This window comes from Phascolarctos cinereus, unplaced genomic scaffold, assembly GCF_003287225.1.
Source record: "Phascolarctos cinereus isolate Bilbo 61053 unplaced genomic scaffold, phaCin_HiC Scaffold_9;HRSCAF=440, whole genome shotgun sequence".
NCBI classification, from domain to species: domain Eukaryota; kingdom Metazoa; phylum Chordata; class Mammalia; order Diprotodontia; family Phascolarctidae; genus Phascolarctos; species Phascolarctos cinereus.
In genome coordinates this window covers 201,440,563-201,467,719 of record NW_027556402.1, presented here as the reverse complement: position 1 = coordinate 201,467,719, position 27,157 = coordinate 201,440,563, and the positions used below count along the sequence as shown (strand labels likewise).

Genomic DNA, 27,157 nt, shown 5'->3' with positions numbered 1-27,157 from the left:
CAAATCAATGCTTCTCAAAGGGGAAAAAATGAGTTAATTTGTATTTAACTACGCGACACTTTGTTCTTAGACTATCTTTTCCATCTCTATCTAATTGTGGAGGGGAATCTGTGAAGGTGAGGCCTGCTTCTTTGTCAGCTTCCAAGAGGGCATTATCAACATCTTGTTAGCAACCATGGAAAATCAAGTTTTCTCAAAATGGTAAGATTCAAACTGACAGCTAAGAGATGGAACTAACAGTTGGCTAAAAATGACTAGAAATAAAAATGTTACACATATAATATTTGTCTGGGATTTTTATTTCTTTAAAATAATTCATACAAATGGTTACAGTCACAAACATGATTTTAACCAAAAATATTGCTAGCCTACCACATTACCAGGAAGGAATCAATGTAGGCGATGAAATGCTGCTACCCTTCAGCAGTCTAGTGCCTTTTTGCAAACCACCAATAATATATACTTTAACTGGTGACCAAAAGCACAATGCTCATTTATACAAAACCTCTATCTTCCTCAAAATCTTTTTGCAATGTTGTCTTCATTTGGAAAGAAGGGAAATTCATGCCCAAATCAGAAGAAATGGTTTTTCTTTTGTTTACTAAATTAGTCTAAAAAATAAGACAAGCAGGTAGAAAAAACAATGCACTGTGTGGCGTAGAAAGAAAAATGGGAAAAATTCATTGTCCTGAGAAGTTTGCCAACTGCCTCATCTTGGGGCATGTTTTAACATATAAAAAAAATCATCTCAAAATTGGTTTTTTGAATGCCTCCTTTTTGCTTTCTTTTTTTGTTGACAGCTAAGCAAACAAATCCTTTTTAATGTTCTAAAAACTGTACACAGACAAGTACATTCATGATATAATTAACTACTAACTTCTCTTGCTTAACAAAGAACCCATAGGACACAGAAACAGTGAATCAGTCCACTGGACGGGGGACAAACTACAATTTATACGGAGGAAAAAAAGTTTTCCAAATCTTCTTCTCACCTCCCATACCTTTTGCCTTTTATATCTGTATATTGGACCAGTTTCTAAAACAATTATGGTCTCCTGTAAGTTCATGGTTTTGCCTCTATTCAAAAATCCAGATTTTTTTCCACGTCATCTTCAAAGTTGAAAGCTCCAATGTTGGGAATGCTATTTTCTTAGGCTACAATTGGTCACTTGGGTGGTCTCTCTCAGCTTCTGGTTTGACGGTTTGGCCAGGGGAAGGAGCATGGGGAGGATGGGCCACAGTGGGGAGCCCGTGGGATAAGGACATGGCGCTGGGGACTATTCCTTCTACTGCTGCAGGGATGCCAGCTGGAGCCACGCTCACCACACCTGGAGGGTATCTGCTGCAAGAGGTAAAGAACAACACACAGTAAAGATCCCTAAGGGCCATGCTGACCACTAGGAATCTTGGAGCCACTCCATGGGGCTTGTCGAGCCAAAGCCTCCTTTGGAATTCTGAGAAAAAGCAAGATTGCTTCCCTGCACCACTTGTTCTCTCCATCATCTGTATTTGGACCACAGCTGTCGATTTGTAATTCCAGGCTGCTTTCCTCTAACCCCTAAGTCTGCTTCTAGGACACTTCTCATTATGAGCACATGTACTAAGGAAACAGACTCATTTTAACTTCAATATCCATAAAGTGAGGAGAAGAGGTAATTTATTAGGTGCCTACTGCTAAGAAGTCTCTTTTGAATGACATGGGGATTAGCCAGTCCTTGGGATGCCAGGCTTGAAGCTCCTTTTCACAAGAGTGGGCATAGGGAAGAGTACACAGGGCTGATGCGAAGACCCCAGCCAGTGCCCCACCTAGCCCAGCACTCTAATGTGGGATCAGCCCTGTCAGTGAAGAACTCTAGGAAACTGTACACACCCAGCTCCTTTGGGAGCTCACTCTAGGATGAAACAGCCATTGCTGCTGCTAAATTCTTCTTAAGGGAAAATGCTCTGAATCTAAAACCATAGGGGAAAAGGGTATATCTCAAATATTTCCTCTTCAGGCTGGGGAAGCAGAAGTTTTTAGATCACATTAGCCAAACTGAGAAGCAACTATCTATCACCTCTAAACTTGGAAAAACAACTTATTCAACGTGCCCAGGCTTCCGTTACTGGCCTCATCTTAGCTAGAATATCTAACTGCAGAGCTAGGTTGATAAGCAAGAACATTTAGTGAAAAAAATTCTGCTATCCAGGGTAAATAAAGGGGGCCTGCTATGGCTTCTGTCATTCAGTTTAGGAATATACTTTGAACCAAATCACTATTTTATTCTCCTTTAAAGGATACAGCCAAAATTCCAGATATTATGATGTTTCCATGGGAAAAAATTGTCGAAAATGTGACATTCCTTTCATAACCTGCCTTTCTGGCATATGGCTTTCCTTTCCACTGTAACATCCCCTTCCTAAAAAGAGGTCCAGCAACAGCCATGACCAGAGGAGAACGTCCTCCCCGGCCCCTGACAAGTGCAGGCACCTCCTGCTCACCAGCCCAGAGAAGCCCAAGAACGTGCTGCTTGTGCTTCCCGTGCCGGCCACGCCATCGCTCAGAACGCCAGACTGAGCGGAGACATGGCCTTTCCAGATGCTTGGTGACTATGAAGCCTTTCGTCTCACTCCTGGCAATACCTAGACCACCAAGGCTGAGCAGGCCTTGCCTGCTGCTAACATCCTGCTCCCTGTTGGCAGGGGTTGGGGACGGACTTTACCGTCAGTGGCCCCTTGAGCATCTGCCAGTTTTTCAGCTGAACCTTACAATACCTGTGCGTCCATAGATGTGCCCTGGCCAAACTGCTGGGTCAGACCTGGATTCAATCACATCAAATATTGTTTTAAGGAAGCAGGTTATTGCTACCAAGGTTTGGCAATTTTTTGGTATTATAGTTATTTTGGTCACAAGTATTTTACCTTGTAATATATATATATATATTTTTAGGGTCCATAGTTTTCTCTAGCCTTACTTTGCATGATTCCTCCCCCCACCCCCACCCCCACCCCCACCCCATATATTACTGGAAATGTTACTTGAAGGTCAATTTTCTAAGTCTTTTTTTTTTTTTAGGCAATTGGGGTTAAGTGACTTGCCCAGGGTCACACAGCTAGTAAGTGTCAAGTGTTTGGTCTGAGGCCGGATTTGAACTCAGGTCCTCCTGACTTCAGGGCCGGTGCTCTATCCACTGCACCACCTAGCTGCCCCTCTAAGTCTTTAATGCTGGATGATCACAAAAATTCTTCTCACCAAAACGCTGGCTAGTGAGTAATGAATTTTTTTTGGCCATAACAGTTAGTGAACTGGCTTCCTTAATGTACACAAGGGCTGTGATGGACAAGAGTGAGAGGAGGATCCACAGGGATAAAATCACAGATCCCAGGAAAAGAGGCAGCTGGATGTCACTGTAGATAGAGAACCACTGGACCCAGGGTCAGGAAGACCTGGTTAACTTAAAATCCAACCTTAGACACTCATGAGCTGTGTAACTCTGGGCAATTCACTTAATCTCTGTTAGCTTCGGTTTCCTCATCTGAAAAATGAGGATTTAATAATAGTACCTCTCTCCTAGAGTTGTTGTGAGGATAAAATGAGATAATCTTTGCAAAGTGCTTTGCAAACCTTAAAGCACCACATAAGTGCTGGCAATTATTATTATTATTGAGATAAGAAGGCAGAGTCTATTTCTCATATCACAAAGACAAAGATATGAATAGTTCATGTTTCACATGTACATCTGCTATCCCACAAAATACTGGTAACTTAATACTCACTAAACACCTTGGGACATGACTGAACAGTCTACAACTGTTCAGCCCTTTTCCACGGGCTCACCTGAATCAACTTTTTCCTCTTTATAGGACTTGAAGGGAATAAGAGTAACTTCTAAAGAACACTACTTTGATGTACTCCTTCCGGTGGACTGGAGGGTGTTAGGCTGAAATGTGGCTCTCAACATTTTAGACAAATAAAGGAAAGCCCCTCTCCCCTCAGCATAGACCCCCCCACCCCACTCACCTATATGCGGCACCATTAAGCTCTGGATGAACTACTGCTGGGTCCATACTGGCCCAATGTGTAGCTGCAGTCAAATGATCTTTATTAACACAGTTTTTCAGGCTGTCTGGAATACGACCTTGGGAGATTGGGGGGGAAAGGCAGGAAACAAACAATACATTTGTTTTAAACTACTGATTTTATACACTTTCATTCCACAGACCTAGATTCAAACAAAGGTTTATAATTTGTTATTTGGTCCCTCAATCTGGCATTCAGAGTTTTCTTCAGTTATTGCACTATATCCTTTTCAATGTGTCATAACTACAGATAAGACAGCTTTCAAAAAATGTAGACATCTACTATTTTGTTTTCAAAAACCTTATTTCAATGGTTTAGGTGCAATTTATCTCTGGAAATAAGTATACTTATTTTAAAATGTTGCCATACCTTTTAAAAAATTGTGGCACATATTTAACCTATATCAAATTGCTTGCATTCTCAATGAGGGGGGAGGAGAAGGAGGGAGATGATGTGGAACTCAAAATTTAAAAAAAAACAACAAATGTTAAGAATTTTTACATGTAATTGGAAAAAAAGAATACTTTTTAAAAATTTGTGGTAAATTTATGGTTTTTCAAAATCTTTGAGTTACTGTTACCAGCAGGCAGGAGACCAAAGCCTAACACCTCTCTGGCTCTACTACAGTGTGACCTGCTCCACCCCAGCGCTGAAGGCAGACCAAGGCCCTGTAACATCTCTTGGTAGAAACGAGCCTTAGAATCTATCTGCCACCCACTACCACACCATGGCTAGAAAACACCAGTTGTTATGCTTCCAGTCCCAGTGTTTCTTAATTACCAACTACATAGAAGCAAACTATGCCCAACCTCCAATTATCACTCTCTCACACCGCCCCTATCAGTGTTGCACTCCAACTCTGACCCCTTTCCACTACAGCCTCTGGAATTCTTGTTCCACAATGAACAAACTTCTCTTCACTCTGGTCCTCTTCCTCCCAGCTTCCTCCATCTACTTGTTCTCACTAATGATGACCGGCACCCTGGTCACCGTGGCCAGGATGTGTACCCACAGCTGCACTTTCACTCACATATTATGAAGGGGGAGTCAAAACACTCTTTGTTCCCCAAAGCGGCTTCCGGACCCTCTCTTTGCCTCCATCGCTCAGTAACCTCTCCTCCTTTGAAATCCACTTCAAACTTGTCATCCTTTAGTGCTCAGCTTAGTATTACTATTCTATTCGTATTCTTGGGCTTCACACACAGCAAGAGCTTAATAAATGCACACTCATTCATTCTCTGGATCTCCTTTCTCAAGGAATTTAGCACTTGGCTCCCTGTTTTCTCTTCCCTAATCCCTACCCTTATACTAGAGGACTCCAAAATTCATGGCGATGCTTCCTCAAACACTCCAACTTCCCAATTCTTCAATTTCCTTAAATCCTATGACATATTCCTCCATTCCACCTAAGCCAAGCATAAGGAGAATCATTACCCATAGTACAAATATCTTTTTCTAAGACTTTGGCTGAGAATGAGAGAAGAGATTTAGGGTGATAGCTTAAGGGGATGGTAGGAAGTGAAAGATGGAGGAAAATTGTTCATGGTTAAAGGAAGCAGGGAAGGATGCAGTAGACAGGGAGAGACTGAATATTAAAGAGAAAAGGGATGATCACATTAGGAAAGATGGGAAAGTATGAGATCAAAGGCACATGTGGAAGGTAGCTTTGGCAAAGAGAACTCACTCATATCCCTGATCAAAAACTCCTGACATTCCATCTGACCGTAACCTCCTATCACACCATTTTTCTCCAGGATTGTTGTGAAGATAAAATATTTGTAAAGTGCTTTGCAAACCTCAAAGCACTATAAAAGTGCTAGTGATTATAACTGTTATCATCATTATTATTTTCTGAGATAAGAAGCCAGAGTCTATTTTTCACATCACAAAAAGAAAGGCATGATTATTTTGTTTCTCATGTACATCTGCTATCTCCCCAAATACTGGGAGCTTCCTGCTTCATCCCTCTTAAACCTGTTCTTCCCCCAACTCACAATATCCAATCCCTCTGCCCCTCAATAAGCCACCATTATCCTGTCCTGACTTGACCCTACAGTCAACCATTCAATTCCACATTATCGGCCTCTCCTCTCTAATCCCTGCACCCCTGGTTAACCCTCAGTCTTGGATCTCTTCCGCTGCCCAGCTCCTTCACTTACCTGCACTGGATGTAGAAGGGAAAATCACACATGTTTTTGGCATCTCGCTCCAAGTGGGCTTTCCTTTGATTGCTTACTAATTTTTTCCCCATCTCACTCCTCACGGATGTCGCCCTAAACTTTATCTCCTCAACCTTCTCCCCACCCACTCCTCCTCCTCATGCTAAAACTTCTCCTATCACCTCCCCAGTCTCCGACAAAGGGGTGGCCCTTCTTCTTGTTAGAGCCAACCCTCCACGCAGGCCCTTGTTCCCATCCCCTTCTACCTTCTCTGGCATATTGTCCTCTCAATCATGCCCCCTTTTTCTCTCGAGTCTTCAATCTCCCTCTCTACTAGATCCTTCCCTGCTTCCCTCAAACATGCTCAAGTCTCCCCCATCTTTAAAAAAACCTTCATTTGGTCCTATCATTCCCTCAGGCTATCATCTCTTTTCTCATCTCCTTTTCTCAGTCTTACACCTCAAATAAGCTCTCTCCACTCATTTCACCTACTCCCTCTCTTACTCATTGCTTTGCAATCTGGCTTCTGGCCCCATCACTTGACTGAAACTGCTCTCTTCAAAATTACCAATGATCTCTTAATTGCTAAGAGATCTATCTGCTGCATTTTACACTTGATCACTCTTTCCTCCTAGATACTTTCTCCACTCTGAGTTTTGACGTGATTCCCTCCTGGCTCCCTCCCTTCCTGTGTGATTCTTTCTCCTCTTCCTTGGGCCTCTTTGGTATGGCTCACCAACCCTATCTCGCCCACAACCTGGGTATTCCCCAAGGCTCAATCTTGGGCCTTCTCTTTTCCTATATTTTCTTGATGACCTTATCTGCTCCTGTGGGTTCAATTATCATCCCTATGCACATGTCTCATAGATTCTGACCTGTCTCTCCCCTTAGCTTCAGTCTTACATCACCAACTCTCTACTGGATATAGGCCCACCCATCTTCCCATATTCCCCTTTTCTGGGGAAGGCAATACCACTCTTCCAAATCTTCATGGTTCATAAGCTCTTTCACTGTCTCTTACCTCATATACCGAATCCCTTACTCCACGCTTACCCAGCCACCGCCTTTCCCTGGGCTTTGTTGCCTCTTGTCTGCCCCACTGCAGAGGGCTCTTAATCTGTCTCTCTGCCTCAAGTCTCCTTGTTCCTATCCATCTTCCACATTTATGCCAACACAGTTTTCCTTAGTGCAGGTCTGGCCCTCTCACCCCCTCCTCAGTAAATTCCAGTACTTCCTTATTGTCTCTGGAGTCCAATGTACCAGAATCCTTCACAGCCTGGGTCTATCCTATCATTCCGCCGCACTGCCTGCATTCTACAGCCCTGCCTACTCACCTCCCCTTCAGAGAGCTCTCCTTACCTTCAGGGCACAACTCAAGCACCACCTTCTACACAAAGTCTTCTCTTGCACCCTGACCCCCCCCAAGTCCTCCCTCTATCTTCATTCTGCAAATACTTATTTGTGTTCATGTGACCTCTCCTGCTAGAATGTAGCTCCCTGAGAATAAGGATGGTTTAATTTTTTTGCATTTGAATCCCCAGTGATAAACAGAGGAGGTACTTAATGTTTGTTGAAGGACTGATTACTCCCCTTTGTTATTGCCAATACTTTTATGTTTTTTAAAACTAGTCTAGATTCCTTTCAAATCTGTCCAGTAGCCTAAAGGACATTACCCAGAACTGTTCATTCAGTTTTCTTGGTACCAACATGGTCAACTACAGAAAATAATTCTGTAGCCATGAGCCTTAATTCAGCCTCACTTTGATGTACCCTCACCCACTGTCAAACCCAGTTCCTACCTGAAATGTTTCTTTACTCATGCTCTCAAAATCCAAAGCTAACATGGCTTGGAAATGGTCATAAAAGTTAGAACATCAGAACCACTGCAGTAAATTGGTCAATCTAGTCCAATAACCAGTCTCCAGCAATAACACAAAATGAGGGTGTAAGCTCTAGTCAGTCAAGGGAAAACTCCATGCACACAGAGGGCGTCCCTAAGGTCTTAAGAGTCATCTTAATCTTTAAGAGCTTGCATAGCTTTAACAAGTCAAAATGGCGTGCACTAAGACCTCTGGGCACCTTACAGGATTCCACACCAAAGTGGGCAACAGCTGGGTTTCCGGGCCTCACTATTTTTCTGAGTCTTTTCTACATGACAATTTCCTCATACGACACCAGGTTTTTATTAACCCCATGACTCCCCTCAACCCTCTATCATCCTTCATGGGTTCAAAGTGATTACTTTCCTGGCCTTTAATCACACTTCTTGGGCATGACCCTGATTCCTTCAGCATAGTGCAGCTTCTTACCCAGAGGAATATGAATCTTTCTCTGGCATCGGCCCTCCTGAAAATTTCTTCATGAAGACTGGCCCTTTTTTTTTTGTTCATTTGTTAAAGAATAAGCTCTAGTTTTCTTGACTACAAATTATCTTTGCTAGTGCCAAAATTTTTCTAGCAACTCCTCCAACACTCTTGAGGGAACAGTGTATCAAAAACTTTCATCTTTCTAAGCACAAAGCATGCCAGGAACTTAATCAATGTTTGTTGCTGGGGAGATGTACTCACAGGATGACACAGCAAAAGCCCCTTCCCCCCAAGTACCCTGTGGCCAGAGGTAAACGGCTGAATAAACAGTACTTTCCTTCTTCACATGTGACTGAATTACAGCAACTGGCCCCCTTCCCACCCAACCCTAGGGAGGAGAAGCTAAGCTATCAGAGTATAATGGCTACCTGTAATGGCTCTCCGGATCTCCCGAGCAGCCTCCTCTCGCATCTCAATGGAGGCCTGTTCACTGTACCACGCTGCATGGGGAGTGCAGATCAGATTTGGTGCGTCCTTTAGGGGACCCTGGCTAAAGCTAAACACAGTCATAAAACATAATTAGAATAACCAGAAGCGTAAAAGGGTGAGAAGAGACAGATATAGTGAGAGAAGGCTGATTTTCAGTTATCAAAACATTTACAAAGTGTCCTTTGGCATGTCTTGGAAGTCTGATACCAGCTAGCTTATAATCACCACCCCACTTCATGGCATCAGCTTTTAAATAGGCTTCCCATAACATCAAGAGTCACAAAGACAATACTTTCTTTTTAACATATATGGTAGGCAAGAAAGATTAAAATAAAGGACCAATGATTTTATATATATCTGTATGTATAGATACACATATACATACACATACACATATATGTATATTATTCCCTGCCCCCCAACAATAGGCCTTCAATGAGGCTCAAACATAAAATCTGACGAGACAGATTTTTCAGTGGACAGAAAATGTTATGCTCAGGGCCACCCAAAAAATTGATGGCAAAGCCAGAACATGAGTATCATAACCTCCTCACATAGAGCCACAGGCTGTTAACAGACCTTGGCCCTACCCCTACTGTTTTCATTGGTCACATGGAGAGACATGTGAACACCCTAATGTGTTACTCCATCTCACCTCTAGCACAGCTGTTGATTTAGATGGATAAGGACTTGACAAGGTGACCTGGACATGAAGCCCAGAAATGGTTCCATCCAACTGAGGCTTGTTAGCTGCTGAGAACTGTGTAGTAACAGGCTACTGCCTTAGGCAGGCAATACATATTTATGCCAAGTAATGCCTGCTCCCTGGTTTATGTGACTTTCTTAAGAAAATTATCTTGGAAATCTCATTCCACCCCATTTCTTCTATCAGATATTCTGAATGCCATTAAGGCTGAGGCCTTCTTTGTACACACTATTAATCACCTTGTTGTAATGGTTACACTTAGAAGTAAACAAGAGGATGTGGTGGCTTCTTGGGCAATAGAGTATCAAGCTTTCTATTTGTAAGTAACCTTTTAGGATTGATTGTAAAAGACTTCGTTGTCGATTACCATCAATTAGTGGCTGGTCTCTGATAATCCATATTCAGTATCTCTTCTCATGTGTTATGTGGGTTTCTATAGTTAAAACAATCAGTCTAATTTTCTCCTGATGGATTTGAACTTGCATCTTTCTATTTGGTCCAGGGTCATAGTGACTGAGGAGATATCACTATCTCCAGTGTTTCTCACAGAGCTGTTAGGGGACAGGATGAGGTAGCAAGGCCAGTAGCATTTTGGGCTTTCATTTCAGAAGCATGGGCAGACTTAAAACCAGCTCTTAACAAAAATAGACAGGGTTGGGGGAGGGGGTAGAGGAGGAAATGAAAGCTACTGGGCTGAATACTGTAGTCATCAGCTCCATCTATACTAGCAGAAACCTATGGGAGACAGGGTGATAGTGATGCCCAGGCCTTCCTGAAGCCCATGAGACTGTCACAGAACTCTCCTCTGGTTACTGTAACTTCCTGCTTCAATCATTCCTGGAAGGGCATGTACATCTTAGATATTAAATACCGACACTCAAAGATCACATTTGCATCTGTGTAATTTCATAGGAAGAGCCTAGTTCTCCTTCTCTACTCTGGGTGGGTATTTTGGGGAATGATCACTATGACTTCCTTCAGCTGAGAGGCTTGTTCTGAGTGACATTTACTATGCCCAAGTGTTCTCCAGAAGACATGGATTGATGGCCATATCTCCTTCCTACCCCTACCTTTTCCTTCATTGGGACAAAAAAGGGGCTTGGACCTATGGACTTTTCCCATGCAATCAGAGGTCTTACTCCATCTGGACGGATCACAGCGTTGGCTATCAGTGAGGGTGGTTGTAGGGTGGGGGTGGGAGTTGGCTGATTGGCGACATCATCCACTATAATGAAAAAATAAGGAAAGGGAACAAAAGAACAAACAGAAAAGCACCTGAATGGTTCTGACTCATGTACATCTAAGGCTGCCCCTCGTATCCTTCCTTCCTTCAGGGCCTGTGCCAGTGCTTTTTCGTCTACCAACCCACCTCGTGCTGTGTTCACCAGGAAAGCCCCTTGTCTCATCTGGGAAAAATTAAAAAATAATAATCAAATTAAAAATAAGATAAAATAAAAGTAGAGGCATTCTCATTTACTCAAAAGAAGCATCCATTACAACAAAGCCTAAGCATCGAGAATGATTATCCTTATACTCTCTATCTACTTTGAAAAACAAGACATTATGCCACAATTTCCCAGGGAGGAACTTTTGTTTGAGCTTCAGATATAACACAGTCATTCACACCAATTCAATCTGTGGTGTCAGAGTTGAGCTGCTCAAAACTAAGATGGTGTTGCACACTCAGTCACTAAGTTTATCAACAGAATTCCCAAGACAGGCCTAAGGCTGGGAAGGGATGCTTTAGTGTTGCAAAGAAACTGAACTGCATAAATTGCAAAGAGGTGGGAGAACAACTAGTTGGGCATACCTCAATGACAACGAGTTTGGAGGACGAGGGAAGGCTCTTGTAATAAAGAGTAAACCAAAGGTAGAGACAAATCAATCTCATTAAACTTAATTTCTGTTCACTGTTATGATCTCTAATTGGGGGAAGATTTCAACCCTATTTTGGAGTCGTAAGAAAAACTGTCGTATTCCTAAAATAAATGGGGGTGGGGGGAGGAAGAGAAGGAGAAAGAAAGAGACAGACAGAGGCAGAGAAAGAAGACAGGAAAAGAAAGGAGAGGGAACACAGCGTTGGCAATATGAAATTCTCAAGGCTATTGTAGCTAACTCTCACATCCTCGTGTGCCAGCCTAGTATGATGCAAACAGACTCTGGCAGCAAGAGAGGCCTTGAGGCAAAAGTCACACAGAAAGACTCACAAAGACATGAGCCTTCAGAAAAACTGGCTAGAATGAAGACAGACAGTCAGTGATTCTAGATGTCTCTTCAGGCTGGCCCTGGCTCCTTGGCAATGACAACATCCCTCCTAGATGGGGCCAAGGTGGCCCAAGCAGTGTCCGAGCTCCAGGAAAGCCTTTGCCCAAAGGGTCCTGATGCTTCACCCTTCTGTTGGCAGCACTTCAACTACTTCTCTTCTCATCTGTGTTATCAAGATCCAATTTAAAATAATCTGATTTTAATAAGCCTATTATAAACTAGACACAGATGAAAGTTTAAGTAATTCTGTTTTTGGAAACTGCAACCTCCAGTTCCTAGAAACCAGTGAGCCAGAAGTTAGCCTGTTGTCCAGCCCCTCAGTTCTTCCCACCCTCACTTTGATTTCATATGTAGGAAGCCATTTCAGGAAAACTGCTTTCACACAAGATTACATTAACAGCCAGGCTACAATTTTAACTCTAAAGGAAGGGAAATTCAGTGTTGAGGTTCCCTTGGCAACCTTGAGCTCCCTGCTCACAGAGAGCATGCACATGCAGAGCATGCCATTCGGAGGGGGTTTCCTACACAGTGTGTGCTGCTAGGCATCCTGAGTTGTGGGGATGGGGGACCTGGGGGCACAGTCATTTATGCAACAAATGTTTCTAAAAATAAATAGCCAAACTTCATAATGCACATTGTATGATGTGCATGAAAAACTTCCTCCTACACAGACATGCCAACTTTAGATAGTTCACTTTGATCATGTACTTACAACGCATTCTTTCCTAACTTAAAATGTTATTCTTCTAGTGTCTCACTGAGGTGGCTATTTCAAGTGAGAAAATATTTTGATCTCATCTTTTAATCATTCTGGTCTAAATTTAAATTCAACTTCTTGAAAAAAAAAAGTAACTTCCTAAGTCTTCATACGTGGAGGAAGCCTGGGTGAGCAGGAAGAGAGAGAGCAGATGAAGGTCCCCTCTAGGGAACTCTGCTGAGCTGAGGGACTGCTCAAAGATCACTTAGCTACTCTAAGGACACTTCCCTCATTTGTAAATACACAATATTTTTAATACTATGGTTGTTTTCTGAGTTTCAGCTTCTTACTGTAAAAAAACGTGAGGTGATAATACCTACTTCACAAAGTCGTCAGGAGGGAAGCACTCTGTGAATTGTAAAGAATCACAGAAAGTCACTTCACCTCTCTTGGCCTCAGTTTCTTTCTTTGAAAAATAAAGGGGTTGGATTAAATGGTCTCGAAAAGGCCCTTTCTAGGTCTAAATCCAATGATGCAATAACCTTTGGGAACTATTCTTGTGACTTATCTACTTTTCTTAATATATTTTATTTTAAATATTTATGTGGAGAGGCAGCTAATTTTTTTTAATCAAAACTTTTAACAATATTTAGCTACACTAATCACTTGTTAGGAACTTCACTACCATAAAACCTTACAACTATTCTTTAAGCACTGAATGACTACAAAAGGACATAGCTAGTACTGATGTAAACAATGAAGGTAAACTGATGTGGGAAAAGCTGACCAAGGCGACATTAAAAAATTAAGTCACCTATAGAAAACTTTCCACTGTTTTAATCCAATTTCAATTCAACAAAGTAAATACTTTGACTCCAAGTCTATACTTGAAATCAAAACTAACATTTAATTCCAGTGACAGAAGGCTTCATGGATTCTGATCCCATAATTGAAGTCTACCGGGCATCATTTAAAACATCAGTTAATAAGTATTTAGCAACCATTCACTACATGCCAGAAACTAAGTGCTGGAGGTACAACGAAAGGCAGTAGCAGTCCCTGCCCTCCAGAAAGCTTCCATTCCAGTGGGGCCATTTTAAGTTGTGGATTTTGAATCTTGACTTCCCACAGCAAGAAGAACAAGCATTTAAGTGTTCACAGACACAGGACCAGGAGCAGCTGGGTTCATCCCCAGCTATTTTACTTCAAAAAAAGGAATTTTAAGATGATACCCAAGCTGATCTATTATACATCTTAAGCTCTGTAAAGGACTGGAGAAGTTAGCAATCAATTTTGGAAAATTCAAGTCCAGATTACTATTTAAATAGTATCAGCCTCTGCGAGCATTCGCTTTGAACACAAGGGGGCGCTAAGCAGTCATAATACTTGCTTATTTGAAATGCACCAATGGTGCTTTTTCAAGTCCGGTATGTTTCTGAACAAGAAGGGCATTTCAAGTTGTGAATTCTGCTCCACAACGGATTTCAGTTTCCCCCTTTCACTGCTGGGAATACAGAAAGTTGCCTTTTGGGTAGAAGGAGCCTTGGACCCCTGTCCCCTTCCCCATAACCCAAGCTTATTTCAGGGAGAACTGACCCGATGCCGTCTCCTCACGCCGTGTCTCTCCCACGCCCAGATTTCTTTGCTCCGTCCCTGAGGAGGCTACCTTTTAGGAGGAGTGCCGGCCTGGGAGGAGTGGAGGTCTAAATGGGAAAGTGGCGGGGGCAGGTGGTTCCCTCCTCCAACTTGCTCTCTTGCTTTTAAAGGCAAAGCAGGTACAGATTGACTCATTTCTTGATCTGTGCCATTCTAAGTTCTGTCTTTTGAGTTCTGTAGACCTATGACAATTTTCATCATCTAGCCCTGGAAACCAGGAAATCCAGGATTCCCACCCTGTTCATCAGGACGAGGTAAATTACAGAGCAACAGTGAGCTCACACCAAAGACAGTGTTTCTACCAGTGTAGCCTTTGGACATTGGACAGTGCAGGGTGAGGCTTCATAAATAATTAATGAGCTATACTTTAAAACCAAATTTGATGGTAATATAAAGAAAACAGCCATGATTTTTGCTTTTCGGGCAAATTCACACAATTAAACCTCCTATGCAGTGTTATTCCATTCGATCCTCACAATGACCTTGGGAGGTAGATACTATTAATTAGCCCATTTTATAAATTTGATTTAAGTCAAATCCAATGAAAAGCACCACTAAACAGATAAATCTGGCATCAACTATTTCCTAACTATGAGGGTCAGCAAAGAAAAGGCAGGAAAGGCAGACTAGCCACCACAGCTCCACAGAAAAAAAGAAGGTCTCTGTCTGAACACTGTACATCACACCAACCCAAATGACCAACAGGACCCAAGTGCCTGACGTGGTTACCTGCTTAATGGTGAAGTCATTAATCAGATGATGATTGTGTTCATTCAAGCTGCAGTGTAGGGTTACACAGTCACTGTGAAATAGCAGGTCTTGTAAAGTGCTCACCCTCTGGAGCCCCAGAGCACGCTCAATGCCATCGGAAAGGTATGGGTCATAGAAAATGACATTGAAGCCAAAGGCTTTGGCACGAAGTGCAACTGCCTGTCCAACACGACCTAAACAGAGAGGCAAACACATGAACAACAGTCACGGCAAGGAATCAACTTGTTTGTCAAGGTAACAACAGCTGACATTCATATTGTGCCTTAAGAATGATAAGGTATTTCATGTACAAAAATATTCATAGCAGCTCTTTTTGTGGTGGCAAAGAATTGGAAATTGAGAGGATGCCCATCAACTGGGGAATGGCTGAGCAAGTTGTGGTATATGAATGTAATGGAATACTACTGTGCTGTAAGAAATGATGAACAGGCTGACTTCAGAAAAACCTGGAAAGACTTGTATGGTCTGATGCTGAGTGAAGTGAGCAGAACCAAGAAGACTTTGTACACAATAACAGCCACGTTATGCGATAACTAATATTGTTAAACTGAACCCTTCTCAGCATTACAAGGATCTAAGACATCTCCAGAGGCCTTGGGATGGAAAATGCTATCCACATCCAAAGAAAGAACTATGGAAGTCGAATCGCTATCACTTATTTTTACCTTCTGTTGAGTTTTGTTTCATCTTTCTGATGGTTCCTCCTATTGGTTTTAATTTTTACTTATAACTTCACTAATGTGAAAATATGTTTAATAGGAATGTAAATGTAAAGCCTATATCAGATTGTGTGCTGTCTTGGGGAGGGTGGGGAGGAGGAAGGGGGAGAAAAATTTTCAACTCAAAAGCATATGGAAGTGATTGATAAGTCAAAATAAATTAATAAAATAAAAAAAAATAAAAAAATAAAGCAGAAAAAAAAGAATTATAAGGTGTTTTACGTACACCATTTCATTTAATCCTCACGACAAACCTGTGATTTAGATGCTCCAGATAAGATAGCCTTTTTCTTCCCTTAGATGAGGAACTTGTGTCTCAGAGGTGACATGACCCACCCAGGGTCATACAAGATAATAATTCATCAACCAACAAACATTTATGACTTGCCTACTCTGCACCTACAGGCACTCTTTGGGGTGCTGTGGACACCAATGTGAGAAGGGAAACAATCCCTACTATGTGCATGACACTTACATTCTACAATGTCAGAGGCAATATCTGAACCTAAGTGTGCCTGATTCCAGGTCCAAAAATTTCCCCATTATATTTCATGCCCTTAGTGCAGCCTCATGCCAAGCCTTTTTTAGGCTGGTCCTTCCCATCTGGGTTAGGATCTCTACGTGTATTTGTAATACGACTCACAAGATAAAATACAATTCGATAACGCCAACTAATAATGTCCACAGTTACCACCAAAGAAGAGGCACAAAACCCTCCTGTGGAGGATGGGGCAAGTAGAGAAGACAGAATAGGAAAGCAGAGACCTAATTCTAAAGAACCCAAGAAAAGAAATTTGCTTACAAGTGCTAATAATGTTTTTTCATCAGGTTTTGCCTTCCTAAAGTACAGGTGTTAGTCTCATAAAGTTAGCTCATGAAAGATTTGAAGTCTTACAGTAAAATTGAATTTCATATTGATCACTTGTTATCCTTCCTCCACAACTGATTATTCTTAACTTCCTTCCTTATTTCTATTGAGGGTACCACCATCTTCCAAGATGTGTGAGATCAGTCATCTTCAACTCACGACTCAACTCTTCCTATATGAGTGGATAGACATTTATTGATTCTACCTCTTATATCTTACATCCAATTCCCTTCTCTCTACTCACACACAGCCACCATGCCAGACCACCTTTTGCTTTGACTATTGCAACAGTCTCTTCTTCATTGGTCTCCCTGCCTCTGGTATCTGCTCTCTCCAATCCATCTTCCCTACCTAATGCATATGGTTCAAGAAGCTTGATGGCTTCCCACTACTTCCAGGATAAAATACAAGTTCCTCTGTTGGCATTTAAAGTACTTCAAAATCTGCCTCCAATCTATCTTTGTAGATTGATTTCACATTACTTCTCCTCACATCTTCTACATTCTAGCTAAACTGGCTTACGCATTTTTCCCTATAGCTGACCTTCTTTCTCCTATGTCTACACTGGCTGTGCCTCATATAGGGAATGCTCTTCGTTTTCGCATCTGCCTCTCAGTTTCTCTAGTTTCATTAGAGGCTCAGCTCAGTTTGAGCTGATTCCCCCCAACTGTTAGCGCCACTTCACCTGGAATTATTTTGTATTTACTTCCCTGTGTACATGTTGTTTCCCCCCCCGGAGAACAGAAGGCTCGAGCATGACAAGGACTCTGTCATTTTGGTCTTTGCCCAGCGCCAGTCATGTAGGTGGTGTTTAACAAATACTGGTGGCATGAACTAAATTACAGTTAGAGAAAGACCTCAGTGATGATCCAGTCCAATGTCCACATTCAGAGGAATCCTTCTATGGTGTCTCTCCAAGGGGGAGAGGGATCCTGAGAATGGCGTTGGGCCAGGAGTGACCACATCCTCAGGTTCTGGTTCATCCTCTGTAAGTGGGAGTGACAGTGGTCCTAACTCCTAGGGTGGTCTGAGCGACAAATGACAGCACAGGTTTGCACATCTCCAAGTGCTAAATCAATGCTAGCTATTACGGCTATTATTGTTATTGAGCCTCTATTTATTTTCCTAAGCAGCACCTTATATTTCTGGAGACTTTATTAAGAAGTTTGAACCAACATTTGCCTCCCAGTCACTTCTGATGTGTTCTGATCTTGTTCTGATCTCTGAAGTCAATCGGGGCAAGTTCCTCTTGCATAGATCAACCTGCAGATATATGAAGAGTGTTCATGGGTTTCTGTTTGTCTTTTTCTGTCCAGGCCACCACACCTCAGTCCCTTCTAGGATAATTAAGTCATCAAGAAAAGCTTTAATTATGTTCAATACACTTTTACTTTGAGAGGCAAGCTCGCAGAGTGGATAACGTTGACCTCAGAGTCCAGTCCTACCTCTGGTACATCCTGTGCCACATGACCTTAGGCCAATCTCTTAACCTCTCCAGCTTTTCACATCTCTCTTAAGACCAAAAGCTGAAGAAGAGGTGCTCATCTGCATTGGGAGATGGAATTTCTTCACTGGAAGCTCCCCTACGTTGATACCACCACCCCATCACTTATTGTAAATACAGAAAAGTATATAAAACCATTCTAGAATAACTTCCATCCAAAAGGGTCAATTTTTTAAAAATGTGATGTTTAAAGAAGCTATCTCCAATGTTCTTGAAAACCGGCACAAGCAGTGCTCATCCCTAATAATGCCAGACCAATGCACTATACTGAGGATTGGTTACTATCACATAGTTGGTAACTAATCAAGGAGTTGGACTATACGATGCCCAGGATCCATTCTGACTCTACATCCTACGTTCTCATGTCCCTTTTTATGATGTTACTTTCCTGCCTCCAATTTTACAATGGCTTTCTTCTCCAATACGTAGATGATAAATGACAAGTAGCTCTTAAAGCCTTATGTGGCTGATCTTGCAGGTTGGCTACTACCTAGCTCAAGGGGATCCTAATGGGCAGGGAACACCACCAGGCTACTGCCGTGTCTCAAATTCTGCTCACCTTACACTGTTAACCATATCTAGTCCTTATCATAAGATTTTTGGAAAATTAAACATAACTCCTTCTCCGAAAAAAGATGAATACCTCTGGCTTGCTGGATCAGTTTTAATCTCTATCCTAGCATTCATATGGTCTCTCCTATGGCCTGGTCAGTATTCTTCTCAAATCTCATCTTCCAAAATTCCACTGTAGATATTTTGCTAATCTTGACATTGTTCCTGCACAGCTCGTTCATTCTGGCTTCAGGGCTATTATTTGTGACGTTTCTTTTACTAGAAACGTCTCCACTTAATTTAGCAAATGTTCACTGAATCTTTTTAGTGCTGACCTCAGGCCACAGAGTTGCAGAGCTGGAAACAGATCTTGGGAGCCACAGGTCAAACCCAAACCCAACCCTCCTCTCCTCCTCCTTATGAAGCTCACACTCCACAGTCACCTCCCATCAGAAGTCTTCCTTGACAAAACCCTATATTCACAATATTCTCTTCTAAATTCCTTTACCTCTCACAGATACACTCTAAGCCAATGTTGTCAAACTCAAATAGAAATGGGGACCACTAAACCATAATGAAGATCCCATGGGCTACATATTGACTTCGTTTTAAAATGTAATGTTATTCTTGTTTTGTTTTCATTTATTTTGTTAAATATTTCTCAATTATATTTTAATTTAGTTCAGATCCCTTCAAGGGGGTCGTGGGTCACATGTTTGACACTGGCTGTAAGCTACACTTTGATGACCTTGCTAAGCTCATTTGTTGTTGGTGTTTAAACAGTTAAGCAGCTGCACAGAGTGCTGGTCAGAAGGACCCGAGTTCAAATCTTGACTCATTAGTGGTATAACCTCGGATAAACCACTAAAAAACCTCAGTTTCCTCATCCTTAAAACAAGGATAATATCCACTTTCTCAGTGGATTCTCTTAAAGTTAAGAGAATCAAACAATACACACATACATACATGCGCACGCACGTGCGTGCGCGCGCACACACACACACACAGAGCTTTGCAAATCTTAAAGCATTACATAGCAAATGTTAGTTATTATCACATTTCCTCATTTCCTATACATACATTGTGATTCCACAACAGAAGTCTAAGTGTAGTTTCCTGATCAGAAAATGACAGGGCTGACCTAAGATGACCTAAGGGATATTTAAGATGTTCCTTTCGACTCTAAATCTATGATCCAATATTCTTATGCCTCAAAGGCAGAGAGATTCAGCCTGCTGCTGCTCTGTCACTCAAGGTTCACAGGAGAAAATAGCTCACAGCAGGTGCCTAATAAATAACTGCTGAGTGGATGAAGAGAAATGGAATATTTCTGGGGCTGAGGCTGAGACTGTGCATATGGAAGAGAAGAAGGAATAATGCAGAAAATACTTTAAGTGGCATGAGCTTTTCTTTGAAAAATGGGCCTTGATCCAATATTATAGGCATAGAACACAGGAGAAAGAAAATACAACTTTGTAGATAAAAATTACAACTTTGCATTCATTTAATTGGTACTTGCATTTCCCTAGTTTTATAACAGAAAAAAAATACCCTACTTTGTTTACTTCATTCCCTTAAACCATTTGTTAGAATCTTGACAGGGACAGTGAGCAAGCCGAGCAAGCTTTGATAAGCACACTCCTTCAGCTCAGCCTCCTCTGTCTAGGCCCTTACTGCAGAATACAGCTTGCTACAACCAAAGAGTTAAGCGCATGACTTTGTCCACTTGTCCCTCTGGCTCCAATTAAAAGAAACTTGTAACTGGAAATGTTAATTGCTTACACAAGGTTGAACTGCACCCATGGTAATGCCATTTAAATCCCAGTGATGGCTTGGGATTCAGCAGATGACCTTGGTGCCTTCAACGTCTGATCAAACCCTACGCACTTCACAGTTCCTGCTTTGGCTGCCTCTACGGCCACTGAACAAATTGTGCTCATCCTCCTGTTCTTCTGGGGGGAAGTCTTCACATCCCTCTAGATGGTAGGGTAGACATCTCCCTAACTCACTGACAGGTTTGAGGCCCACTGGTAGCCCATCTGCCACAACAGTTTATAGGTGTAGCCGCTGCACATGCTACAGCCTCTTACAGCCACCGACGAAAGGTGGGTGAATCAAGTGGATGCCAAAGGGAGAGGGGCAGCTCCGACAAGGGCTTGGCAGCTCTCACACCAGAGGTGCTAGTCCTCCCTGAACACCCCACACACTACTAATGTGTAGGGATAATTCAAATACAAAAGCAGATCTGTTTTTCTCCTTTGGTCTAAACAAGTGATGAATTAACATTTGCATAACTGAGAGATAAATACGTAACTTTTCTTTTTAAAATTGGAAGATGTTTGTTGCCTTCAACTACATTATACATAAAAGGGCAAATAAGAATCAGCATGATTCAGTAAGCAAACACAACGAAAAGGAAAAAGAAAAGGGGAAATTTAAATAATTATGAAAAAAATCTCCAAGTACATACAGATCATCCATGTTTACTCAACTGGAAAAGAGCTTAAATACATTAGTTTTAGTAATGGCTAAAGAAGTATTTTTAAAATAGTGAAGCTTTTGCAGGAAAGGATGCTGTCCAAACTGTAAATAGTAACTAGCTGCTGCTCATGTAAATGAGGCACACTCCCTATGGAAAGCAAGCTCAACTGAAGTCTGGAGTAGAGGGAGGGGCTTTTTAAAAGTCCCTGAGTGCTTAGGGAGAAAGCAGGAGATACTAGGTTTTGAGCTATTTTCTCTTGCTTCCTGCCATTCTAGTGCAATGGTTTCAAAAAGTGGCAGCCATGGCCTGAACCCACAGGAGTGTCTGGTCAGTCAAACACTTGATTCTCACATTCTCACATCTCTCTCTTCTGCAGCTGAACTCCCTGAGAAGGCCACCTAAGATAAACGCTTCCAATGCCTCTGAACTCCTAACATTCTGGCTTCTGACCTCATCGTTCAGCCAAAATTGCTCACTTCAAAGTCACCATGATCTCTTAACTGCCAAATCTAACAGCCTTTTCTCAATCCTCGTCCCTCACATCACCCTCTTCCGTGACATTCTCTTCTCCTTAGGTTTTTGGGATATTCTTCTTTCCTGGTTCTCCTATTATCTGACTTGCCTTTCTCAGTCTCCTTTGTGAGATCTCATCAGCTCCATAAGTTCAATTATCCACTCTACGCTGCTGATCCACAAACTAATTAGCCCTATCCTCTGTTGACCTCCAGTATTACATCTCTAATTGCTTATTCAACATCTAAACTGGAGGTACAATCAATATCTTAAATTTAACAAGTCAAAAATCAAACTTGTTGGGGCAGCTAGGTGGCGCAGCGGATAGAGCACTGGCCCTGAAGTCAGGAAGACCCGAGTTCAAATCTGACCTCCGACCAAACACTTGACATTTACTAGCTGTGTGACCCTGAACAATTCGCTTAACCCCAATTGCCTAAAAATAAATAAATAAATATCAATTGAACTTGTTATCGTCCCCCTAAAAATAAAAACCAAACACCTTCTCCCACCTCTCCAAACTACCCGGGCAGAAGCTATCCTCCCCTTACCCCTGGATTGCTATAAGAGTTTACTGGTTGCTATGCCTGCCACAAATTCATCCCTTTGGATGGAGAATGATTTTCCTAAAGTACAGGCCCTACCATATCATTCTCCCTACTCAATAAACTCAAGTGGCTCCCTATCAGCTCCAGGGTCACATATAAAATTGTTTGGTGTTCAAAGACTTTTAGAATCTATGGTCTCCCACCTTCCTAGTCTTCTTACATCTTATACCTCCTACATGCTCTTTGCACAACACACTGCACTTCCTGACTAAAGGCATTTCACTGGCTATCCTCCATGCCTGCAATGCTTCCCTCCTCATCTATGCTTCCCGGCTTCCTTCAAGCTCCAGCTAAAATTCCACGTTCTATAGGAAGCCTTTCTCAACACCTCTTCAATCTAGTGTCTTCTCTCTGCTGAATATTTCCCATTATCTTGTAAATTGATTGTAGTATACAGCTGCTTGCATGATGTCTCCCCCAGTAGACTGTGAGCTTCTGGAGAGCAAGAGCTTTCTTTTGCCTTCCTTTGTATTCCAGAGCTTAGCACTGTGCTTGGCACTTAACTGGTGCTTAATGATTACTAGCTGACTGACTAGACCGTGGGAAGATCCCTAGTATCCCACCCTCTCCTCAACAGCTAACTGCATTTTTTCTGCAATACAACCCCACCTCCCCTTAACCTCTAATACTCTTCACTCCCTCTGCTGTGTAAGCCCTTAATCTTCCTGTTTCTGAGCCTGTTTGGGCCTCTTGGGGAAGTTATAGCATGATAATCTAACCACTAACCAGGCACCCAAAGCAGCAGCTGTGCAGGTGCCACTGGGAAAATTCTCTACCCCCACAACATCCGCACACCCATTGCCCTCAGCTCATCTCATGGCTTTGGCAGGTGCACTTGGAGGCACTGAATGCTACAAGCCCTGCTGTCTCCCTTCTTTTCTTTTCTGGGTGAGGGCTGTAATCTTCCCTGACGAGCATCAGACCATCTTTCCTCCCAAGGCCATCCCTCTTTCCAACTTTCCTATTACAGGTGAGGGCACCACAATCTAGTCAGATTGGCTGTGGACCAAGGTTCACAACCCTGGTGTCCATCCCAAATCATGTGCCAAATCTTGTCACTTCTACCTCTATAAAACCTCTGGAATCTGTCCCTGGCCACTACCTAGAGTTTAGGCCCTCATGACCCCTCGCCTGGATTGTAACAACAGCATCCTAACTGCTCCCCTTGCCTCATTTTCTCCTTTCTATAATTCATCTTCCATAAGTGCCAGAGTAATAGACAAATCTGACTGTTACTTCCTGCTCAACAAATCCTGCCCCCCGCCCCAAGTTTTGTAATATACAGCAGTAAATGCATATAGTTTGTAAATATTTAAATAACTATACATAAATTGGGGGGCATATGCTCAAAAATTTTTACCAGGGAAGGACAGGATCAAAAAAGAGACCACTGCTTTGGAGAATCACGAACGGGGCTTGGCAACAGCCACTGGCTACTTAAAAGACTTACAGGGCCTGTGGTGCCAATTGGGGATTTGTGATCAACATGATGACTCTTGATTCCTTGTCTATCTTTATTAGGAAAATTAGATATATATTATCTGAAATAAACTATCTCTACAAGCTGAAAGCCGCAGGTCAAACTTATTTGGGGTTCCACTGTTAGGAAGAAATAGCAAATTCAGAAAAAAGGAGCTTCTATCAAGTATTATCACGGGGTCACAGAATGTCAAAGGTAGGAGGGGCTCTTAGAGAAATCTAGATCAACTCTTAATTTTGTAAATGATGAAACTGGCCCAAAGAGGTTCAATGATTTTCCACTGTTACAGAGCAAGGGAGGTAGCTTACTGATGCTGAACCTGATGCTAAGGCAGTATGAACTCCTCACACCGGAAGAGAGGTGTGAAGCCCCTCTAAGTTTTATTTTCTTTACTTGGGCAGAAATATATATATATTTTATAATGATTTTCAACAATAGCAACTGCAGGGAAACCAGATTTCCTATTTAACACTAAAAGAGTCTGAAAATTAAACTGACCTACCCATAGACTCAATTCTCCTACTAAAACCTTACTGATTTTATTGTTGAGACATACAAATTTCTTCTATACATTCACAAGACTGCTATTTAAAACTGTGAATGAAGTTTTAGAAATAATTTGACATTTCTCAGAGGCTAATAAAATTTGGCAATTATAAGAAGATTCTAGATTTCAACACTTTATTGAAAAAAAATGAAGATGAATTAGAGCTTATGCTTTCTTCTGTTTGAGGATACTGAGATGAATGCTAATTAATCTTTTTGTTCTATACTTGGTTAAAATAATTTACTTCCTTTGGACTTAAGTATGATCCTACTGCATTATATGAATTCTTTAGTAAGTAGGCATTGAGAATCAATGTGCCCATCCCTAAACTGGGAGATGTAAGGGATGTGAAACTCAGTGCCTGCCTTTTAGGAATTTACAGTCTAGCTGGGGAACCTCAACCCCCCAACCCACCCCTATCTTGGGAAAACAATAACAATAACAGCCAACATTTTCTAAAGAAAAAAAAACCACAAAACTGAATATAAACAAGATCTTTAGTGGGTGTTTCAGATTATAAAGCCTGTAAAATTTGAGAGAAGGGAGAGATTGGGGGCAGAAGGTGGTGAGTGGGAGACAGATGGAGAAGGTCTTCAGGGTATTTGAGCTGGGTCATTAAGGTTAGCTAAGACATGGTTAGAGAAGGTCAAAGGAGTTATTTTAGGTAGTGAGAAAGCTAGGTGGGAACAAGAAATGTGTGTGAGTTGGAGTAAACAGTTTATGTTAAGAAGCAGTGGAAATTAAGTTTAGGCAGGATCATGGAAGGGCTAGAAAGTCAGTCAGAGGAGCTTGGGTTTGATAACAAGGTAATAAGAAGCCATTTTGTGAAATCACAGAACTATAGCTATAGAGCTGGAAGGGACTACTGAAGCCATCTGGTACAACCTCCTAATTTTTCCAAAAAGGAAAGCGATGTCCAGGGAGGATAGGAAAGTTGCCCAAGGTGAGAGATGGCAAAGCTGAGCTTTGAATACTGGTCATATGATTCCAGACCTCTGTTACCATTATACCTTAAATGCGGGATTCTTAAACAGAGGTCACACATTTAATGCAGTGCTTTAAGAGAGCACAGGATGAAAGGAAAATTTTAAAGGATCCCCTGAAGACCAACTAAGAGACTGCTAAGTAACCCAGGCACAAGGTGGTGAGGATCTGGCAGAGCTGGGACAAGGTATTTTGATGCCTTAGGCAAGGTATAAAAATGATGCCCTGTTTCTATTCATCAGTCTCTGAGCTTTCACTGCAGCCCCTGAAACTTTCTTTATCAAAAATCAATTCCTAGGCATTAGGGAGAACCAAATTGTCTCTGGCATTTAACATTCACCCATTTAGAAAGGGTTATAGTGTAAAATATCCCCCAGTCTCCTTGTGTGTTGTTTAACCTGAGTTGGCTGACTTCCTTACTCTTCCTTACTGGCTGTGGGGTCTGGACTAAGGTAGTAGGTAGCAATGAAGAAAAAGGAATTAATTCCAGAAATACTTTGGAAGAAGAATCCAAAAGAAAAGGTAACCAATTGGATAGATAGGGGCTGAAGGATGATGACTCCAAGGTTCCAGCTTTAGGACTGGAAGAAATCTGGCATTACTACTTATAATGGCCAGGTGCAGATGGGGAGCCAGTTTTATAAGAAAGATTATGAGCTTGGTGTTGAACAAAGTGATTCTGAAATAACACAGAAAACAAGAATCACTGGAACATTATTTGGAAGGCAGAGGTGACACTGCAAACAAACCTGAACATTACTTTTCTTCTATCAAAGGGGAATTTATAACTGCTTTTCTTTTGCCCCAAAGAAACCATGAATTCAGCAGCCGAGCCCGGCTTGATTTCTAACCACAGACAGTTTCGTTAACTCCAAGAGCTGCCCCAATTTCTCTGGGATGTTAAAAGCCGTTAGCGTGGCCATAGTCACTTAATAGGCCCAACCTGTTGTTCTCCTGAACGAACTCAAATGAAGTCAAGGGTTAGGAGTAAAAAACCCAACACTTCCAGTAATTCACTGAAAGCACCACCAGGATTTGAGCACTGGCACTTTGAAATATATAACTGCTACTCATTGCCACCACAGTTACCATTCTGTCTGGATCATCCAGTGGTGGCTAGAAGCCAGCCTTGATCGTGAAAAAAGAGAAGTGGAGGGGGAGGGAGGCAGCAGCATAAACCGGTAGTGGGTGGAGCAGAAGGCAGTGCAGCTCCTCCATCACTCACACAGCACTGGGTTAGGACTTGAGCTTGAGTTCCGGCTTTGCCATTCACTACCGCCTGTATGCCCTTGCACAGCTTACTGCCCCTTTCTGGGCCTCAGTCTTCTCACCTCTCAAATGAGTTTGGACCAGAGATTACTAAGGTTTCTTGGGGCCCTAAATCTATGATTTATGATCTATACCATCCATAATCACAGCATCTCAAGAGTTAGAAGAGATCTCAGAGACCATCTAGTCTGAAAAGGGATCCCCCTTTTGATATGTAGCATACCAATCAAGTAGTCATTTAACCTTTACTTGAAGGGGAACCCACCACTTCCCTTCCTCCCTCCACATACCCCGAAGAAGTCCATTCCAACTTTTGGGTAGTTCTAACTGTTAGGAAATGTTTCCTTATATCGAGTATAAATTTTAAGTTTACTTTTTAACAACTTCTGTCCTTCCAGGGCCACAAAAAACAAATTTAATCTAGTTCCTCTTCTCCCAATCTCCTACTTTAGAGATGGAGTATGTAAAGTCTTTCAAGTGTTAGTACCATCACTCCCCCCACCCCCCTCAACCAATGTTTAA

General features: G+C 42.0%; 1 protein-coding gene across 6 annotated transcripts in view; it reads right to left on the bottom strand.

The window, feature by feature from the left end:
• Positions 1-278: 278 nt before the first annotated feature.
• CTBP1 (C-terminal binding protein 1) overlaps positions 279-27,157 on the bottom strand; it is a 441,341-nt gene continuing 414,462 nt past the window's right edge. For 5 of the 6 annotated variants that reach the window (XM_078148244.1, XM_020992251.2, XM_020992256.2 and 2 more), the window contains 5 exons: positions 15,068-15,282; positions 10,996-11,126; positions 8,954-9,081; positions 4,001-4,118; positions 279-1,342 (listed from right to left, as the gene is read on the bottom strand). In XM_078148244.1, coding sequence (XP_078004370.1) covers positions 1,156-1,342; positions 4,001-4,118; positions 8,954-9,081; positions 10,996-11,126; positions 15,068-15,282 — 779 coding nt within the window. In that variant the 3' untranslated portion in view covers positions 279-1,155. The remainder of the gene's footprint in view (positions 1,343-4,000; positions 4,119-8,953; positions 9,082-10,995; positions 11,127-15,067; positions 15,283-27,157) is intronic. The other variant, XM_020992252.2, reaches the window with a different exon arrangement.